The 21327-nt window shown below is 40.3% G+C and overlaps 1 protein-coding gene across 1 annotated transcript in view; it reads left to right on the top strand.

Moving 5' to 3' along the window:
- The window catches only part of TUBGCP3 (tubulin gamma complex component 3), a 58782-nt gene extending 37750 nt beyond the window's left edge, over nt 1–21032 (top strand). The window contains exons 10-22 of the mRNA XM_075424884.1: nt 2371–2503; nt 3836–4002; nt 5788–5898; nt 6298–6406; nt 8775–8964; nt 10218–10353; nt 11156–11224; nt 12032–12167; nt 14822–14910; nt 15045–15176; nt 15557–15697; nt 16274–16390; nt 19908–21032. Coding sequence (XP_075280999.1) covers nt 2371–2503; nt 3836–4002; nt 5788–5898; nt 6298–6406; nt 8775–8964; nt 10218–10353; nt 11156–11224; nt 12032–12167; nt 14822–14910; nt 15045–15176; nt 15557–15697; nt 16274–16390; nt 19908–20066 — 1689 coding nt within the window. The 3' untranslated portion in view covers nt 20067–21032. The remainder of the gene's footprint in view (nt 1–2370; nt 2504–3835; nt 4003–5787; nt 5899–6297; nt 6407–8774; nt 8965–10217; nt 10354–11155; nt 11225–12031; nt 12168–14821; nt 14911–15044; nt 15177–15556; nt 15698–16273; nt 16391–19907) is intronic.
- Nucleotides 21033–21327: the final 295 nt, after the last annotated feature.

Raw genomic sequence — 21327 nt, 5'->3', positions numbered from 1 at the left:
AAGCAGCATGAAACATTGTGTGAGCAAATGGGTGCTGGAGAGTCCCAGTGTGGGAAGTGCAAGGTTTTTTATTTGGAGGAAAGCTAATACAATGCATGCTTCCTCAGTGCCAGACGTGGCATCAGCAGGCCCAGTTTGGGAAGAACCTTGGTGTCCTTGCAGGCGGTTGTCTGCACTGCTGTACTTGGTGTGCATTTGGATGCCAGTGACATGGGCACCGGGGACAAGGCAGCAGGTGTCAGTGTGGCACTGGAGCGCTGTGTGTAGTCCTTACGGCGGCCTCTCAGACGTTGGTGAGGCAGAGACTAAGGAGGGAGAAAGTCAGCTAAAATCATCAGGAGCACGGGAGAATTGCTGTGTGGGTAGAGGGGAGGTGGGCTGAGGCTCTTGAGGCTGAAGAGAAAAAGACTCAGCAGGGCTGTGGCTGAGGGTTCCAAACTAATAAAGGATAAGGATAACAAAGTTGTGGGATTTGGTGAATGGCTACGAGAGGAAAGGAGACACTCTGTGAACTTAGCAGGAAGTTGGTATAAAACAGAGAAGAGCAGCCAACTTGTGAAATTTGTTTCCTTAGGATGCCATGGCAAAAGGCAGTAGCAACAGGTTGGACGAGGGATTATACGAATTTGTGGAAGGCAGATCTGTGAACTGCTGTTAGAAGACCTGAGCCAGTATGCGTCCTCTGATGTCCTGAACACTGCAGCTGAGCTGCAAGGAGCCTAAGGGGGACGGACTGCAGAGAAGGGCCAGCTTTGCATGCTCTTCTACAGCATTTCCTTTTGTCATTACTGGAGATAGAGCCGTAGTTCATCTAGCCAGGGTTCTGACAGAGGATGACATTTCTTATGTTCATAATTGATGGAGCAAAAATCTTTTAAGAAAGAAGTCAGCATTCGCAAGAGTTGTGTCAGATTATCCCAAAGGTGAGCTTGGCGACTTGTCAATTTTCTTTTAAAAAGTGACGGAAAAAAATCTGCTTTTTTGAAAGGCGTTTTCTTTACAAAACCATACATCTCAGTTACTTGAAAACACGTAGAAAATTGTGTCTTGGAATTAAGTGCATGCTGCTTTCTTGTGTTTGGGAGATCATACAGGCTGCCAGCTTAGGAGTTGTTAGCTGCAGTGCCGTTCAGCAGTTCAGGCATAGTAGTGGGTAAAGAATCTCATCAAAGGGTTCCATACTGGCTTTCTCTCTATAACTTTGTTAGGTCTTCAGAGCTTCCCCCAAACCTGTCTTTGCCTCTGAAAGAGTCATCCTGAGTGTAGTGTGTACGATTCCATAAGCTTTTGAGGTCTTTTGCTTGTAGACTGTTTTCACGTTGTCGGCCTATTTAAAAATGCACTTCCATGATGAAGTTATAAGTGTGCCATCTCTTCTCTAAAGACAAAGGGCAGTTCTTGCTTATATATCTCTCTTAGCATTGCCAGTTTCCAAACAAAATAAACCACGGACCCAGGAGCATCCAGAAGCTAATGAATGTAACTTGCTTAAAGGCTGAGCTTAATCTACATGACACTAGTCTTAAATTTAACTGTTATGTTGTATTTGGCAAAAAATGTGCTAGATGTGGAAGTACGAAGTGGATTGGTTGTTGCATACAGGAAACGGAGCATCTTTTCTAAGAGTTTATCTATTTGGACTGCTTTAGTAATTTCCTTCTGTATTCTTAGATTGTGTTCTTGTCCTGCTTACCCTGTCTGTACTTGTATGAGATGTGCATTTGCATCTCAGATGCAAATATTTGGCTTTCTTTTTCCACAGTGTTGGAAGATTCATGGTGGTCACATTGTGACAGATTTCTCTTATCATAGCTTTTAATGTTTTTTTTCAATGGTAGCAATTCCTTAATCTCACTGTATAGCTAACTTGAGTTCTGATGGCATCTGGAGGAATATATAATATATGTAAAAATATATAATTTGTTCTGTCTTGAACTAAAATAAGCTGGCTGTGCAGTAATAAAAATTATACCTCCTACACCCTTCCTTTCCTTTAGATGTTTTTCTTTACTCTTTTCTGAGCATCTCTTTGGCCAAGTATTTGCTGTCTTTCCGGATCCTGCTCTCTTTTCCTCTGCTCTCCTCTCCTTTTGTGACTATCACCTTGCTTTCTTTAACTTTCTTCACCTTTGTGCTTGCTCTGGCCTATTACACTTCTACTTGTCTCTGTCCTTTCACCTGCACTTATTCTCTATTTCCTTTTGTGGCTCTTGGATTTTGGCCAAATGATTAAATGGGAGGACCTAAAATACTGGGTATTTCATGTGTATTAGTAAGCTAACTTCAGTACAAAAACTATGAAACATCATATCTGCTTCAGTTTTGCCAGTTTTGTTCCTTGATATGTATTTCTGTTTCTAATTTGATCAGTTGCAATTGGAAGATGATCAGGGCGTGAATTTGGGACTTGAGAGCAGTTTAACACTTCGCCGTCTACTAGTCTGGACATACGATCCTAAAATAAGGTTAAAGACCCTTGCAGCACTTGTTGATCACTGTCAAGGTCTGTTTAACATTGATATTTCTGGGGAAGTTCTGTAACTTTGAGTGGTTGTGCATACTAAAGGTGGATATCAATAATGTTACTATTATGGGTTTTTTAGAGAATTTTAAGTAGCTATTCCAGAGGATTCCCTCTCTTTTTAGTTTAAGTAAAAAACTGATGAATTATAGTGCTGTTTTGATATATTTAGGCTTTCTTGCTTTTTTTTTCCTTAACTAGAACTTGCTTGAGAAATCTTTCTAATTTTAAGCACGTACTTTTCATACTGTTTTCAATTATTCAATTTTAGTCATCTTTCAGAGAATGTTACACTGTTTAAAAAAAACACTACTACACTATGAAATGGTTGGCATAGTCTCTTAACTATGTATGAGTATTATGCTATTCCTTTATATATGATGGCACATAGGAGTCATTTGCAACTTGTCTGCAGATTCATGCGAATCAACAAAATTTCACGAATCTGCAAATGGTGCATGGCTGTGTTGGCAATCTAAAAGGAAATGCTGAGGAGTGGTGTTGAAATTGACCAAACCTTTGGCCAGTAACTGAGCCATAGGCTACGATTCTCCCTAAGCGTACTTCAGCTTTGCTGTCTTTGAAAATAAATGGAAATTGTGGTCTTTTGGAAAGAGCATCTTGCAACATCTGTTTTACTTTGATTATTGGAATTGGTAACAATTTTTGGGAAAAAAAAAGTGGGCTTTGCTTTTAAGATATTCGTGAATATTTTGAATGCTGCAGCTTGTGCTGCAAGGAACCTTTGTACTGTGCAGCATAACAGCAAAACATTTACTAGGTCTATTTTTTTTTAATTTTTTTTTTACAGCCTCGTATCTTTCAATTGCAAGAAACAGGAGATATTACCTAAAGGAACTATGGGGGAAACTAGAACCAAGAAGCAGGAAAGATGTGTTTGTGTGTATGTATACACGCAGAACATCTGAGAGAGTGTCGAGTACAGGAGAGAAGGAAAACATACTAAGGCTCCTTTAATGCTATTCTGGTGGGGGTAGTGAGGAAGCAAAGAAGAGTGAAGTGAACCTTTGTGTGTGATGCCTTGAAATTTGCACTCCTCTAAGCTACCATAAAGTAGGCAGAATACGGTGCAGAGAACTGTGCTTAAATGCTTTGGTGAGATTAATGTTCATGCCTTAACACCTAGGAATTCCCTGTCAATATTAAAAAATGTACTTTTGCTGCATTTCAGAATTGCTGTTCAGCAAGCTCTGAGTGACATAGGACTAGCTAAAATGGGTGGCTGCTGAGTTTGTGTGGTGTGTATATTTTTTTCTTCATACGTTTCTGTTCCTCTCCCCTGTGATCTTGCAGGGAGAAAAGGTGGTGAACTAGCCTCAGCAGTGCATGCCTATACTAAAACAGGAGATCCCTACATGAGATCTCTAGTTCAGCACATTCTTGGCCTAGTATCCCATCCTGTACTGAATTTCCTTTATCGCTGGATTTATGATGGAGAGCTGGAGGATACATACCATGAGGTAATGTATGTGATACAGTACATGTTTTATCTTTGTTCATTTGCTTTGTGGGAGTATAATCTGTGGGAAGCTTAGAGAATTTGAAAAGTAGACGGTGATGGGAATGTATACCGTATGAGTAAGTAATATATGCAATAACAACATGAAATGTGACTCTCTTCATGGATTCAGTCAGTGTGATATCTGGAGGCTGCAATGACGCAGTATGTTGTCTTCAATGAATCATATCCTGGCTCTGTTTAGTAGAGGCAGAATAGTGAACTAACAATAGATGCTTGCTGCTGAAGAGAGACCAAGGTATGCCTCTTGTCTTTTCTTGCCTAGGGTAACCATAGTAATGTATGCAGAGGTCTTTGTAACTGTCTAGAATACAAGCTTTGTATTTGGAATAAAGTTCAGAATATTGCACTCTGACCACCTGCTGTATCCTCAGCTTTATAAATAACTTTGGTTTGTCAAATTGGGTAGAAGAGATTTATGGTTTCAGAGTTCCTCTAGAAACTTTACAGAGTTATTTGTTCCGACTTCTGTAACAGCAAGTTCTAGTAACTGTCCGTTTCCTGCTTAGAAATGTTTTGATGCCTTTTTAAGCTCTCCCAGCTCTTTTTCCTGTCTATAATCAGTACAGTCTTGTTAAACTGACTTTTTTTTTGTTTCAAGAAGCCAAAGAATCATTTTAAAAAATTAATTGAACGCTTCTGAGACACATCTCAGTAACTTTACTTGAGTGTGAAATATGGTGTCTGATTTCCGAAACTGTCCATCTGAGTCAAAATTAAAATAAGTACAATTATCACCCACAGCTGATCTTTAAGGTCAGCATTAGGATACTTGTATGAAATGTCTATGAATCTTTATGGCTAGAAGTGTAAAACAGGCTTACTTTTTTCTCCAGCTACACCTCAGACATGTGAGCTGTTGTCTTTTTTGGTTTTTATGTCGTTCATTAGCTTTCAACTCCTTGTTTAAAGATTTACATGTGCACTGTAAGAGTGTCCTTAATACTGAAAATCGCTGTCGGATGGGGTATACTGGAAGCTACAATTTTCATACCATAGACACAGTTTTTGAACAAAGACAATTGGCCGTTCTTGGTGGAAATGGTATTTGGAGGCAGTGAAAAAAGTTCTTGTCCAAAAAATGGCTGTCTTGTTTAACAGGATGAGGACAGAATCCGTCCACAAGTCATTTTAACAAAACTGATTGTTTAGTTTTAGTTCCTTACACATCAAAGTATTCTTTTGCGTGCAGTTGAGACACCTTAGCATTTTATCACCAGTTCAAATGCAGGATTTCTTGGGTTTGGGTTGGTTGTTTTCTGCAATTCTGCATCTGTTAAAATAGGAGGAAATCCAAAGGGACTTGAGTAAAAATAGAAGCAGTAAATTAAAAGCATATTATGCTTACATTCTGAACTTCATCTCCTGCCCAAACTGTAGAACTAATTGCCTGAAAATTCTATACATGGCTGTATTTCACAGTGGATGTTTTACAGATAGTACACTTTTTACCCTGAGGTAGTCAAGGTTTCATAACGTACAGAGGAGATTAAATTATGTGAGCTGTTCTTTAACTTTTTTCTTCAGAGTTCATATTCATCAACATACAATTTACATATACATTGCTGGGACAACTCTTCATGTTAGCTATGAAAAAAAAAATTTGTCTTTTTTAGTTAAAAGAACAACTTAGAGTATTTTTATGGTTTTCTGAATACTGAAATGAAACACTAGGGGAGAGAGTTTACGTTCATCTTTTGTTTTTAATATTTATTTCGATCTACAGTTTTTTGTAGCCTCAGATCCTGCAGTTAAAACTGATCGGTTGTGGCATGACAAATACACTTTGAGGAAGTCAATGATCCCTTCTTTTATTACAATGGAGCAATCAAAAAAGGTACGAATTCAAAAGTTATTCTTCTGATGATGTGTTTGCCCTATGCTGCTGTTTAGATTTCCATTAAGAAAATAGTAACCAAGTTTAACAATAAATAATTGCCTTAAGAGTTTTAGAATTGTTTGCTGAGGAAGACTATAAGACTGTTTCTCCTTTCCATTCTCTAACTGATAAAATCTGTTTCAGGAGATCTTTCGGGGGGGTAAGAAGTGTGTGTTTAAAATTTTTTTGTGTTAGCATTCAAGTTCTGGATTGCTGTGGTTAGGGACTGTGAAGTGAAGAGCACAGACAGGTGATAAAATATGCTGTTGTCCTGGTGGGTTGCGGGTCGCTTTTTTGTTTGGTGGTTTGTTTTTCTTATATGCAAATCACTTAAAAAAAAAAATCTTTTTTATTCAGGTCCTCCTAATAGGAAAATCCATAAACTTCTTGCATCAGGTTTGTCATGATCAAACTCCATCCACAAAGATGATTGCTGTGGCAAAATCTGCAGAGTCTTCAAAAGATGGTAGAGTATCAGTGTTAGTCAGCTGCTTCCCTTTGAACTGAGCTCTGTACAATACGTGGTTTAGACTGTAAACTGACATTGTGGATAGTGGGGTGGAAAGGAGTACAAAAGTCCCATTTGCCCTAATATATAGGTATTTTCATGGATACTTACATTTTACAAAAGATGTATGAAGATACAAATGTGTAGTTTTCTTAATTAGACAGGTTTGCTGGATGGCTGCTAATGTTCTGGATTTCTGAATGAAACTGTTCAGAAACGAGTCTGCCTTCAGCTGGCTTTTGTTGAGAGGGCTAGGGTGGGGGCAGGGATATTCTTGAATGCCGCAGTAAGAATTTAGTACTTGTGACTTTTCATCAAATATACTTCATTGTGTGATTCCGTAATAATACTGAATTAATTCTGTGGTAAAAAAAAAAAATAAATAATCCGTTAGTTGTAAATATGAAAATGAGCAGTAGAAACAGGCAGGACAGAAGCCTTTCTGTAAATGCACTCTACTGCAGTAATACTTCCGAAGAAAATTTAGTACATGGAAGGTTAGTAAAATTCTTTTTGAAGATTACTTAAAATTGGGGTTGCCGGCTGTTGAATGTTAAACCAGAGCTTAACTTCCAGAATTCCTTCAGGTTATTTCTTGCTGTTTAGAAGAGTTTTCGTTTTTAATGGATGAGAATTTGTATACCATTTATGGTCATTCTTTGGTAGCGTATTCTTTGCAATGAGGTTAACATTGTTATGATGAAAGATAGCAAATAATAAACATCTAAAGCAAAGAGACTTTAAGTGTAAGGTAAGGTGATGCGTAGGATGCTGCTACGTCTGGGAGAAAGGACAACTTGCTTTCCTCTGGTCAAGGTGTTATTTTACTACTGTAACTTCTTTGTATAACTCATTTAGTGTACCAAAGAGAGTCTAATTGTTAAGATGTAGATCACTGGGATGATTTCTCTCATGCTATTTTGTACGTAGTTTCTAGAAGTATAACGTTGTCCTACTAGTATATCCAGCTTTTACCAAGAGAATAATTATCTCAACATGTGTTTTTCTGTCAAGTTCTTTACTTACTTGTCCAAGAACATCCTTCTTTGCACTTTTTAACATGTTGTACAATGCTTTTTCTGTTATTCCTATGCTCAAATATGACTTCATTATATAGAACTTTGAAGCTTGGTTTTGTGGGATTGCCTTTTTTTTCCCCCTCCAGATTAACCTTGGATTAGTTTTTATATTAACTCTTCACACCATAGACTTTTAGCATGAGTACCTCCATGAAAGACTTTCTAATAATAAAATCCCATTCATGTCTGCAAGAATGTTTCATCTAATAGTGTGGGTTTTGTACCATGCGCAGTGCTTGCCTAGTCAGAGATGCGCTTGAAGTGCAGAAAAGGGTCAGGGTTAAGTGAGTAAGGGCTGTAAATGCATCTGAACTATCATCTTGCCAGCTACTCCTGAAAAAGGCAAAAACATTCTTTGGCTACACTGCTCTCACCACATTACACAGTGTTTATGGCCATGCTTTTCTGATATTTTTCTGAATTTGCGCTTGTTTCTCTCTCCTTGATTGAATGGAAGATCTGCACAAATGTAGGTTACCTATTATGTATGGGATAAGAGCTTCAAAGTACAGTATCTTAAGTGCTGAGAATACCTGTTTCAGACAGAAGTGTAGCTTTAGAAATGGATGTTATCCACTGGTATCTGCAGTGTACTGCAGTGTACTGAAGGCATGCTGAGGATATGGTCTGTAGCCAAAATACCTCGTAGTATTGCACTGCCTTGCAGAAACTGCATTTGTATTTAGAACATTTCACCCATTCATTCCAGAAAGGAACATTCTGTGTCAATGATGTTGGAAATGCACCCTGTCCTCCTTGTTTGTGCTAGCTTACGATATCCTCAGAGTCCTTTCAGATAATTGCGTATAATAAGACAACGAAACGCTAGGATGCCAGCCTGAGTTCTGGATGCTTTTTTGTTATTTTAAATGTGAACGTTTAATGGGTTTAACTGTATTTTTTTTATTTTTTAATTTACTTTGGAATCTTAACTCTTGAGTTTCCCCAGTTTCCTTTTGATGCTGAAGTAATCATGACATAAAAAACTGCCTGACCATGTATTAAAACAGTAAGTCAGAGATGAAGAACAGTGTTAGAAGTTGGTAATCTTGCCTCATGGGATTGTAGCAGGCACTTGGTGAAGAAAGACAGTGAAAAAGGCAGAAAAAGGCCAAATGTATAATATAGCGAGTCAGAACAAATAGCAGTTTCTCTGCTTGTATGTTTCAATTCCAAAGCTTGTTTGCCTCAGTTTTGGAAAAAATACGAATTTAATTTAAACTTTCTTCTTTTTTTTTTTTCTTTAGCTGCTGATTTGTTCACAGATCTAGAAAATGCATTTCAAGAGAAAATTGATGCAGCTTATTTTGAAACCAGTAAATACCTGCTGGATGTTCTCAATAAGAAGTACAATTTACTGGAACACATGCAGGCCATGAGGCGCTACTTACTACTTGGTCAAGGAGACTTTATCAGGCATTTAATGGACTTGCTCAAGTAAGAGAGTAGGAAGGGTAATTACGTTGAATTTCTGATGCTTGCAGATGTGCATGATCTGCACAAAAACTGGTTTGCTGTTGGAAGAGGACCCTTTAAGTAGCTTATTACTCAAAGGTTTAAATGAACAACATTTAAATTCTTTTTTGAGTTTAATTTCTTTGACCCTGAGGCTTAAACTTTGTTCTTCTGTTTTGGTAGGAATTATATACAGTATCATTTCACAGTGTCTTGAGAAGTTACGCTAATATAGTTATCTTTATGCTGACCCTTGAGGATGTTAGCACTTCTCTCACTGCTGTCAGCAAGTTTAAGCAGAAATGTTCTGTTGCTCTCGATGCCACTAGTTAGCATTGTTGTGAATGTTCGGCTTCTACATTTTGGAGGTGTTTGGTCCAAAACGTTGTATCAAAAGCCCTGAATGCATTTTTAAAAATTTAATTGGTGGCTCACCAGCCTCTGTTTTAAGCATGCAGGTGCACTCACAAATATTAGTTTCAGTTCTTAAGGTGTTTTTGCACGCTCACTGCATTTACATGCTGGTGCTGCTGCTGAAACTTAGTCTACCAAAAATGTCCTTCACAAAGGTTTACTTTGGTCTAGAAGGGAGGCTTTGTAGTAGAGCTTCCATTAACTTTTTTGTAAATCAAAATCAGCATTGTCTGGTGATGATTTGTGCATGACCGTGCTTTTTTACGTGAGAATTAGTTGCTTTTAGAGAAGAAGGTTGCTTTGTGGAGTCAGTATTATATTTGAATAAGGAGTAGTGCAAGCTGCTTAGTTACTTTCATGTTGCAGCTCTTTGGAAAGTTGAAGTTACATAGAGAGAGTGGGTTTGTGTGCTTCTGCCAGCACTTCTAAGCCCATGAGATGACTATCAGTAATTCTCTCAAAACAAGTGAAATTATTGGTTTGATGTGTTAATGATGTAATCTGCTTGATTTTAGATATGAATGCAACTCGTGTTATAGAATAGTTATGCTAGCAATCTTGATAGTTTCAAATTACTGGCGTTAAATGAGGATAAAGTTACTCCTCATGCTGATATTCAGGTGTATAGCTGCATATGAATAGACATATTCTGCTCCAATATTTTACTCATTGATTTTCTTCGTGGTTAAGACTGGAAGAGTAATACAAGGGGTTTTGAAGTCTGTCAGAAAAGTACTTCACTGTGTGCTGCGGTTGCTACCAAATTGCTGCTGCAGAATATCTCAGTAATATGCCATGACTGTTTGTTTCATAACCACCAGGCCAGAGCTTGCACGACCAGCTACAACGCTATATCAGCATAATCTAACTGGAATCCTTGAAACAGCGGTGAGGGCAACTAATGCCCAGTTTGATAATCCTGAGATTCTGAAACGACTGGATGTTCGACTTCTAGAGGTCTGTTGCATCGTGGTGACTCTGACCTGAAATATACCTTTTTGTGTGTGTGTATATACCTGCAGACATCTATATGAAACAAAATTTTTATATGTATACATAGTAAATACAGTCCCCTACCCCCTTTCCAGTGAAGTCTGCTTTGAATTATGTAAACCTCATTTAATAAGTCGTCTTTTCCCGTTTCCTGCCTATTGTCTATTGGTATTTCAAGCTGTGGGTTTACAGCTGTTTCACTGACAATACCAAGTTGAGGATTTGGGGTCTAACAGTAACTGATGCTGGTGGCCCTGATTTGAGGTTCTGCAAAGAGCTCCTACTGCTGTTGGTCTTAGAAGAATCTGGGGTGTAGTCTCTTTGTTGCCAGTAATTACAAAGAGGGAAGCAATGAAAGTGCGTTTCATGAAGGAGACCTCTGGTAAGAAACTTGCATTAATGAGAAAGCTCCAGTCCCAGGGGTGGGAATTTACTGATGAACTATAGCATCTGAAATAAGTCTGTACCTTAGGCTGAGTGCTGCCTAAGAGGTTTTTCCTTCCCTTCATTTCCTTTACTAGCTCCCATGGAAAACCATTGACATTACAAGCATCAGCATTTGGTTGAGATGAATCCCACCCTTGTGTCAAACTTCATTTTTCTTTTGCTTAATCTACTGCTTTCGACAAGGAACTCCTGTATCTCGTATTGTTGTGCATGCTTGTTTTTTCATAAGCTGTGGAGAATGGAAGAGTAAGCAAGAGTTGATCTTCAGCACTAGTATGCTCTGGTTATACACTTAAAGTAGCATATCTTTTTGATACAGGTGTCTCCTGGGGACACTGGATGGGATGTCTTCAGCCTGGACTATCATGTTGATGGGCCAATAGCAACGGTAATGTCATATACTGCTGGCTGTAAACATGTCTCAGATACTGAACTGAGTTGCTAAATATTTTTTAATTGCAATAAACTTTTTTTATTCTGGAGTGCAAGATCAGAGAGACTTCTCTTTTTTGACATCTGGGATGCACACACTGTATAAATAGTTGAGCCAAAATCTCAATTCTTATAAATTATCCGTGAGTGCTGGAAAACTACATTTAAAACAATTATTACTGAAAATCAGTAATTCATTTTGTTCCAGCAGAGATTTTAGCAAGTACTTAATAAATGGAGTGCTCCTCTTCTTCCGTTATTACTAGTCTGTAGCTGCTAATTTGGTATAATTTGCAAGGAAGTGAAGAATGTATTTGAGGAGAACCTATTTGGACTGTCTAAATGAAAATTAATAAGTAGTGTTCATTAGAACTACCAAGAAAATAGCTGCACTGTTGATCTGAATGCATTTAGCCTCTATAAAGAACTTTTTTTTTTTAAACAGGACATCAAAATGTGAGTCCAACCAGCAGAAGGAATTTTTATATGTAGTTTGAGAAGGTTAAAATGTTTAGGCTTTGTCATGTTCACCCCTTCTTACGCTTCCTGCAGTGCCCTGTGCCTGCTTGAATGTTAGATAACTCAGTTCAGCCCTTGAGGGAGGAACTTTCAAAAAGTTCTGGGGTTTCCAAGGATTTTGTTTTGCCAATATTTACCAGTAAACTCCATGGGTCAGATAAGCTGGATTGTGAAGAGGTTCTTGGTCCTTCAGAACACGTGATACGTCTATTAAATTTGTGCTGGTATTTCGTTTGTTTTGTAGGTATTTACACGTGAGTGCATGAGCCATTATCTAAGAGTATTTAATTTCCTTTGGAGAGCGAAGCGAATGGAGTATATTCTTACTGATATATGGAAAGGGCACATGTGCAATGCAAAGCTTCTGAAAAGTATACCAGGTGAGAGAGACCAAAATGGATGAAGTATTTATAAACTAAATTTAGATGACTGCAACTTTTTTTAAACTATGTGTTAAGAGAGAGAAAAGAAGTCTATTGGGACAGATGAATTTTATATTATTTTGTTGCTCCTCTTGACTGACTGTTTAATGGTGGATGATGATGGAGATAACATTATTGTAAACGGAAGTTTCCTGTTTGTTGTTTTACTTAATCCTTGGTTGTGAGTTTTTGAAGCAGTGAGCAAATGAAAGATCCTATGTCTCTGGAAAAAGACCGTTACTCTTCCATCACCTTTTATTCATCTTCCTTGATGCCTTCCTATCTGTACCTTGTGTCTCCCTCTTTCTTGTGCTGGAAGTAGAAAGTTTCACACATGCACACTTCTGAATTTACTGGTTTTACCTTCACTCATTCCCTGCACTTTTCTTTAGCTAAGAATTGAAGAGGCTAAGAAGAAAAACAGATGTTTGAGTAGGAAATAGGAAAGCTCTTAAGTGTAGTGGCTCTGGTGTATGTTTAGTGGACAGGGACTTTTTGATCCTACTTCTCAGCTGAGAATCTTTAGTCATGTTTCTGAACATCTGTACTGGTTCACTGTTGACTTTTTTTACCTATCTACATTTCTCTCAGTAAAAAATAGCTGTTGAGGGTTATGCTTCTTTGTGGCAGAGTAATATTTACATATATTTATGTTGTTATAATTAGGAATTAAATAATCCACCTATAATTAGGTGGATGGGAGTGGACAGCTTGGCCTCAGAAGGTCGCTGGGAAAGAAGCTCTTGTAAAGTTTGCTCTAGTGCACAAGGCTGATCTCTGAAACTATACCAGATGACTAGATTTCCTTTCTGCTTCTGTGAGATAGGATTTAGTTTACTGTTATTTCCCTGTCCCAAATAAGTGCTTGTTTGACTCAGAACCAGTGGTTTATTGTGTTCTTTCTTTCTGTTCCCTTTAGGACTAGGGTGCAGTTCACAGATTTTATTCTCAGAGGGTCTTCAGGCTGGAACTATCTCCCATTGCTAGGATTTTATTTGTTCTTTAGTTCTCAGAAGAAAGTTTCGGTTTTCTTCCTTTTTTTTCCTCCCCTCCAACCCTTGGGAGGCCTTGCTTATGTTTTGCTATGGAGCAGTTTTCTGTAGGTAAAAGCTTGTTGCCGTTAGGTTTGGCTGTGTCTTATGTAACACGGACATTTAAAATGCTGGCCAAGCTGTTATAGCTGTTGTTGGCAGAAGGAGCCGAGTGTGGTATTTCTCAGTTTGTGCCTCTGACAAAGAAGAGTACGTTTACAAACACCTGTTCTGCCTTGTGGCTGGAGGGACAGGAGTGTTTCTTGCTCACTGGCATGTCGAAGTTGCAAGCTGGGAGTAGAATTTTTTCTGAAATACATAGAGAGTCCACCCCAGCACTGATTTATGAAGAAGTAGTAGAACTTGCTTTTTCTCTCTCTCCCTCCAGAACAATACCCTGCCTTTCTGGTTACAGAGCACCGAATGGAAGACAGTAACTGATAGGAGGAAGCAGCTGCAGGATATTTTGTTTTTCAACAACAAAGAAGTAGCATTGACTTTCAAGGATAGCTTTATTTACAATTCCCAAAAAGTCTTAATAGCTAGGGATTTTAATGCTTGAAAGGAGTAACCCTAGACAGTAGTGTCAAGCTGGCTCTTTTCCTAGCAGTAACTGGAAGAAGAAACACGGATGTATCCAACTCACCAATGTTGAGGAATTTCTGTTGTTTAGCCAGTCCTGCAGGTTTTTTTTTTTCATTGATCCATTTAAAGCAGATGCAACATAATGTGCTAGGGATGATCTTCCTGCAAAGGTATAAGCAATGAAGAACAGAGTAGCTTGTTGCAATATCTTTCAGATCATTGGGTGGTCCTGTAACGTCCCAAGATAAGAAATTGTAGAATTTCTTTTGTTGTAGTCTCATAGGTTGTCTGCAATGGCAAATTACTTTGGCAGCTTTTTAGAAATTAATTCCTCTGTCTGAATATCTGGCCAATTCCAGAAGGCTGAAGATCTTCATTCCAGAGAATTTTTGCAGTTGATGGTAATCTTGATATTACCCTTCTGCAACACAGGTACCTGCTCTTACAGGTGAGCAGCTGAGGTCATCAGGGACTTAGCTGTGGGTCTCTGTTATGGATCAGGGAATTGAACCTGGAACACATGAGCCACAAATTCCCTACCCCTGTCACAACCACTCTCTCTCTTGGTCTCAGTGTAGCTAAGTAATGTGAAAATATCCTGTTTGTGGTTTGAAGGCTAATGTTAAGAGACGTGAGAGGCCCCAGAAGCGACTGCAAATCTGTGGCCTCAGATTTTTCAGCCAAAGGAACACACGAGACATTAACTGTATTTTGCTCTCTTGGGACTGAGAGAATCTTTTTCACTTGTGATACTTGGGAAATATCCAGCACTGTTTGAGTACATAGTCTGTGTCATCTTTAGCTCACATTTTCTAAGAGTTAATTGTGCAATGTTCTTTGCTCATCTGTTGCCAGCCAGTAGTGCTGCTACCATCCAAGATTAGAGGCTGTTTTGTGAAGTATTCAATTTGGTGAAAAAAAGTTTACCAAGCTGGTTTGATGGCTGTGCTTGTCCTTGCAGTCTTTAACATGCCATCTCTTTGGATTTTTTTACAGAACTTTCTGGGGTGCTGCATCAGTGTCACGTTCTGGCATCAGAAATGGTCCATTTCATTCATCAAATGCAGTATTACATTACATTCGAGGTATACTCTATCCACCCAATTAGTTGCTTAAAAATTAAGTACTTTTAATATTCTGTATGTGTTGTGTGTCTTAAATTTCAAAGAGCTTGTCATCTAGCAAATCAAAACAGCCCAATCCTGAATCATTGCTCCAGGTGCTTGAATGTTCGTGGGATGAACTCTGGAACAAAGTCCAACAAGCACAGGACTTGGATCACATCATTGCAGCTCATGAAGTTTTTCTAGACACAATCATAGCTCGGTGCTTGCTGGATAGTGATTCCAGGGTAAGGCTTCACCTTTGCGTTGAATTGTAGCTTTGTGGTCTTGGCCTATGCATTAGGAACCACCTTCTCTTATGTTGTAGGAGCAAGGGGAAAAGTAATTTTTCTTCCTCTGTTATAAGACCTTATTACAGCAGGCTCTGTACATACTCCCCACACATAGTGACAGATGCTGGTTATAAAACTTGTTACAATGTGGGCCAGTTGTTTTTGGTCCTAAGAAGCCATGTGATCATGCAACAACTACGTAGGGCTTTGCAAAACAATCTCTCCAGCTGTGTGTAAAAACATCTAATTTAGTCATTTTTCTGAAGAATGATAGTAACGTAAAACACTTTTGCTGTACAATTATTTCATTGTTTTGTTGCTTAACTGTCTCACAGGTACTTCTCAACCAGCTTCGAGCTGTTTTTGATCAGATCATTGAGCTCCAGAATGCCCAAGATGCAATGTACAGAGCTGCTTTGGAGGAGTTGCAGCTGAGGTTGCAATTTGAAGAGAGGAAAAAACAGCGTGAGCTTGAGGTACAGTAAGAATATTACTAGAACGTGATAATTAATTGAGGCAGATACACTTGTATTTTGATATGTGAAGGATTTTAGATGTCATTTAGAGGTACAGCAGAAATGAAAAATGTAGTTGGGACTAATGTAAGTCAGCAGCAGTAGCCACACAAAACTACTGAATGGTGTTTTTCATTTCTGTCCTTCCCAAAAACCTCTAGGTGAGTAGATTCTCTAGTGGGCTACGGAGGATGAGAAATTTAGGGCTCTCTTAGGTGGTGGAAATGGAAGAGGCTTTAATATTCTGAAAGCTTTTGCAAAAAATGCTGTAGCTCCACACCTACCTCCCTGCTGTCAGTCTGTGGGGCATGCAGTGCTGGTGTGAGACTCGCCTGCTTTGCTACCCTCGTACTTCTTTCATGTGCTGTACAACCACCAAGGGGACTGATAGCTTAAATATTAGAGGCTTCATGTTTGGCTGTCTGTGACAATGCTTGGTTTGTATAAACATGGTGGTGTAGCTGGGCAAAAAGTGGCCCAGTTAGCAATTGTCATTGTGTGACACTTGACCTCTTAACTCGTTTGGTCTCTGCATAGGGCAAGTGGGGTGTAACTGCATCAGAAGATGAAGAAGAGAGCAAGAGGATGAAAGAATTTCAAGACTCAATACCCAAAATGTGCTCACAGCTGCGAATACTCACTCACTTTTACCAGGTGCCACTTAAGATTGCGTTTTTTTAATATGGATGATGAGTTTTGATATGTAGAAATCAATTTCAGATATTGAGTAGGTGTAACTTTTCTGTTCGTGTGTGCTGTTTGTGGATCTAGGTCTTCATTTTTTGCTTGTCTGCTTAGAAGCCTGTATTCACTGTTACTCAGTAGACAGTAGGTTTTGTGATCATGTATGTTCCCCTGACAAAGGGGAGTGGTCTCTTCATGTAAGTCTCCTCCTGCCTCCAGTGGTGGAACTAAGAGATATCTTCTGGTGTAATCTGGAAAAAAAAACAAAAACAAAAACCCTTCTGCATTCCAGTTTTCTCACCATCTTTGCAAGTCTTTGCTGTTAAAGACTGCAGAAAGGGTCCTTATTAAGGAGCTAACACTTGATTTTAAATGCACAGAGATGGGCAATGGGTAAGCTGTTTGGGGGAACGTGCACAGCCTATCTTCTTTAATGGTAATTGTTCTGGCTTTGTTTTTATTTGTAATATCTGATTCTAAAGCTTCCATTCCCCGGAAAAATCAGCTGTTAGATTTCAAGGAAAACATTCCAGGATGTGATGAAAGGAAGGGACGCAGCACTATGTACCACAGCAGCCTTGCAGGATTAGACCTCAGGTCAACTGAAAACCAAAACCCTGTCCCAGCTCATCTCTTCACTTTTGACATGTGAGATACTCTTGATGTCATGTAGTGTACCTTTTAACTTCTCTTTATTCTCTTCTCATTATTTTTAATAATGTTGATGCCGAGTTTGACCTAAAGCGTAGGGCCTGCTTTCTTCCTTCTTTCTTCTTTCTTTCTTATTTTAATATCCATAAACATCCATTGAGACAAACACTAAACATGTAAGCATGTGTGATTTCCCTTAGTAAATGAGTGAGTTTGAAGTGGTTTTGCTGAGTGGTTACCCATATCTTCATTTTAACTTGTAAGAGTATAACTGGTTCTTCATAGAAGTTATAGTTGGGACTTAGCACTTGCTCAGGATCTCTACATGCTGTACTTTGATGCGAGAACTTCAGATCTGGGAGGAATTTGCTCCTGGGTGCAAATATTGCCGTTTTTCCCTCCCAGAAGAAAATGGAGCCAATTTTTTTAAGTGTAGACTGTGAACAGCTTGTGGTTTGTGTGCTCTGCAGGATTGCTGCAAGTTGGCAATGTAGCTTTTGCCTGCTTGGACTCTATTCCTGCTGGGCCCTACTATGGATTTTCCATGCAGGACTTCCCTGGTCAGCCTTGGTCATCTCTGGAAGTAATGTGATGCTCTAGTTACGGGCATGTCTATGTTAGCATTTATTGGAGATAGGGAGTGAGCTCTTTAAGTGAGTCTTCCCATCCTCCCAAACTCCTCTTCTTTCCTGCGTGCTGTGGAGCTCCTGCAGTCCCTTGTCTAGAGCCAGATGGGAAGATCATAGAATCATAGAATGGTAAGGGTGGGAAGGGACCTTAAAGATCATCTGTTTCCAACCCCCCTGCCATGAGCAGGGACATCTTCCACTAGATCGGGTTGCTCAGAGCTCCATCCAACCTGGCCTTGAACACTGCCAGGGATGGGGCAGCCACAGCTTCTCTGGGCAACCTGTTCCAGTGTTTCACCACCCTCATGGTGAAGAATTTCTTCCTAATATCTAATCTAAATCTGCCCTCTCTTGGTTTAGAGCCGTTCCGCCTTGTCCTATCACTACACATCCCTGTGAAAAGCCCCTCTCCAGCCTTCCTGTAGGCCCCTTCAGGTACTGGAAGGCTGCTATAAGGTCACCCTGCAGCCTTCTCTTCTCCAGGCTGAACAATCCCAACTCCCTCAGCCTGTCCTCATAGGAGAGGTGCTCCAGCCCTCTGATCATCTTCATGGCCCTCCTCTGGGCCCGCTCCAGCACATCCATGTTTTTCTTACATTGGGGGCTCCAGAGGTGGATGCAGGACTCCAGGTGGGGTCTCACGAGAGTGGAGTCAAGGGGAAGAATCCCCTCCCTCAACCTGCTGGCCACGCTTCTCTTGATGAGGCCCAGGATACAGTTGGCTTTCTGGGCTACAAGCGCACATTGCCAGCTCATGTTGAGCTTCTCATCCACCAGTACCCCCAAGTCCTTCTCCTCAGGGCTGCTCTCAAGCCACTCTCTGCCCAGCCTGTACTTGTGTTTGGGATTGCCCCGATCCACGTGCAGGACCTTGCACTTGGCCTTGTTGAACTTCATGCAGTTCAAGCAGGCCCACCTCTTCAGCCTGTCAAGGTCCCTGCGGATGGCATCCCTTGCCTCCAGCATTTCAACCACACCACACAGCTTGCTGTCGTCGGCAAACTTGCTGAGGGTGCGCTCAGTCCCACTGTCCATGTCACCGACAAAGATATTAAACAGTACCAGCCCCAGTACCGACCCCTGAGGCACACCACTCGTCACTGGTCTCCACCTGGACATTGAGCCATTGACTGCAACTCTCTGAGTGCATCCATCGAGCCAGTTCCTTATCCAAGGAGTGGTCCATCTGTCAAATCCATGTCCTTCCAATTTCGAGACAAGGACATCATGCGGGACAGTGTCGAATGCCTTGCACAAGTCCAGGTAGACGATGTCAGTTGCCCACCCTTTGTGCACCAGTGCTGTAACCCTGTCATAGAAGGCTACCAAGTTGGTCAGGCACTATTTGCCCTTGGTGAAGCCATGTTGGCTGTCCCCAGTCACCTCCTTGTTATCCATGTGCCTTAGCATGGTTTCGAGGAGGATATGTTCCATCATCTTGCCAGGCACAGAGGTGAGACTGACTGGCCTATTATTCCCCCGGATCTTCTTTTTTCCCCTTTTTAAAAATGGGGATTATGTTGCCCCTGCTGCAGTGATCTGGAGAATGGGCTCCAGAAGCATGCCTCCCGCGTGCTGAGTGCAAGTCCCACATGAAAACCATTCCAAAAGCGTGGAGTCTAGTTACAGAATCTGTAGCACCAGCTGCCCTGCTGGGCAGATGCTCTGCTGTGCTGGGGGGCCACTTGCTGCTGTGTGACCTGCATTGAATAGGTATCTTTGAAGCAAGCAGTGGTCTAATGCTGGCCTGGCCTGCGTTGTACATGCAACAGGGAAACAAGGTGAGGTCTCCTGTTGGCACGGGTAGGGTCCTGAACGGTGTCCGAGGTATGGTGGGGCTGCCCTGGGAGGGCTGGGGCAGTGACACAGGAGCAGCTCCCCTGCAGCCTGGGAGCCTTTGGACAGACAGACATGCAGCAGGGCACGGGGAGGGGTGGTGGTGGTGGTTTAAAACATGGAGCTGTTTGCACTGGAGACACTGACATGCATGGCAGCCATTTGAAGATAAAATGAAGCTTTGGTTTTCTGCAGAAAGAACGAATCCAGCAAAACTAATTTGCTAACAATTGGGTATAAATGGTTCTGCTTGCCCTTTCCCAGATTTCCCTCTGCATCCTTGCCAGACCTGGGCACCACCTGGCATCCCTGTGCAAAACACACCAATGATGTCATCTTAACTGTCTCTTGGACTTTTCTTTCTCCTTCAGGGAATCGTCCAGCAGTTCTTGGTCCTGCTGACAACCAGTTCTGACGAAAGCCTTCAGTTTCTTAGCTTTAGATTGGACTTCAATGAACATTATAAAGCACGAGAGCCAAGGCTTCGTGTATCGTTGGGCACTAGAAGCAGACGAAGCTCACATATGTGAAATGGCTGCTAAGGACTGCACCTCGGTATCCGAAGGATGTTGAACCTCTTGTTGGACAAGGCAAACAGTGTTGACATAGTACAACCAAATTGTGCGTGATTGGTGTCTCCCATTTCTGCAGGCAACATGTTTTCAGTCATGTGGTTGTGTGACACTCTATAGCAGAAAGCATAAAAAGTAGGGATTTTTTTACACTGACATTTCTAGAATTACCAGAGTAAGTGAGGTGATTGAACCTCTTCCAGTCAACTTCTTAAATCATCCTTTTAAACAAATGCCACCTTTATTTGAAGCTTTCTGAGCTCTCCCCGCTGTAACTTATAGGTATGTCCAGGAAAACACATGTTCTTTTGTTTATAGAAAGCACCATTTCCTTTTTTAACAAGAAAATAAGAAGGTTATTTTTTCTATATGTACTTGTTCTATTTGAAAAGAGCTTTTGTTAAAGCCACAGATTAGGACCCAGACCTGATGTCCTTGTTAAGAAGCTATACAGCATTTTGTTTGCTGATTTTCAGTGTTGTGATGTGTTTGACTGTGTGAGAAAGTTTGTATCAGGAAACATAAACTTATATTTAATTTTTTTGTTGTTTTCAAAGTTAGCAAACTGAAATAAAAAATTTAGAAGGGAAATTCTATGGTTACTGTACAGGAGAAAACTATAGAAGCAGAGCAGGAGTCTTTGCACATAAGGTCTAAAAAATGAAGTTAAAGCCTCAGTACTGTGGAAGGAAAGTGTTGGTTAAGATTGAGTTGAATGAAACAGTTGATATTCAAAATCAGATGTGTAGAAATAAACTGACTTGGCTAATGTTGACTTCATTCTCTTCCCTTCCCTATTTTTTCATTGTAAATATTTATATATTGCTGTCCAGATGTTGGGGAGAGGGGGATTCTTCTTTTGCAAAGTTGTCATTATATCAGGTCATTTATTATGTTCCACAAGTGCAAGCTTAGAAAAATAAAACCACAATTATCTTTCAAGCAAGTGTTTTGCTTTTTGTTATTGAAAGATTGTGATTTTTTCCACAGGGCAAGAAAGGAGAAGCTTCCAGTTAGGAGTGTATTGACTTACAGATCCCTACCCACTAGTATTTTGGTACTAGTCTTATCTATACTTGGAGTTGCGTGCAATTCATTAATGAACAGCTGCCCTCAGATCAACCAGGTCTGTGGCTTTTTTTGCCTTTTGCCCCTACTCCAGTCGATCCCCTGTGAAGCAGAGGTGCCTGCAGCGGCATGCAGGCGAGGCTGCTGTGAG

This window comes from Opisthocomus hoazin, chromosome 1, assembly GCF_030867145.1.
Source record: "Opisthocomus hoazin isolate bOpiHoa1 chromosome 1, bOpiHoa1.hap1, whole genome shotgun sequence".
NCBI lineage: Eukaryota > Metazoa > Chordata > Aves > Opisthocomiformes > Opisthocomidae > Opisthocomus > Opisthocomus hoazin.
This window is presented reverse-complemented; position numbering and strand designations above follow the sequence as displayed.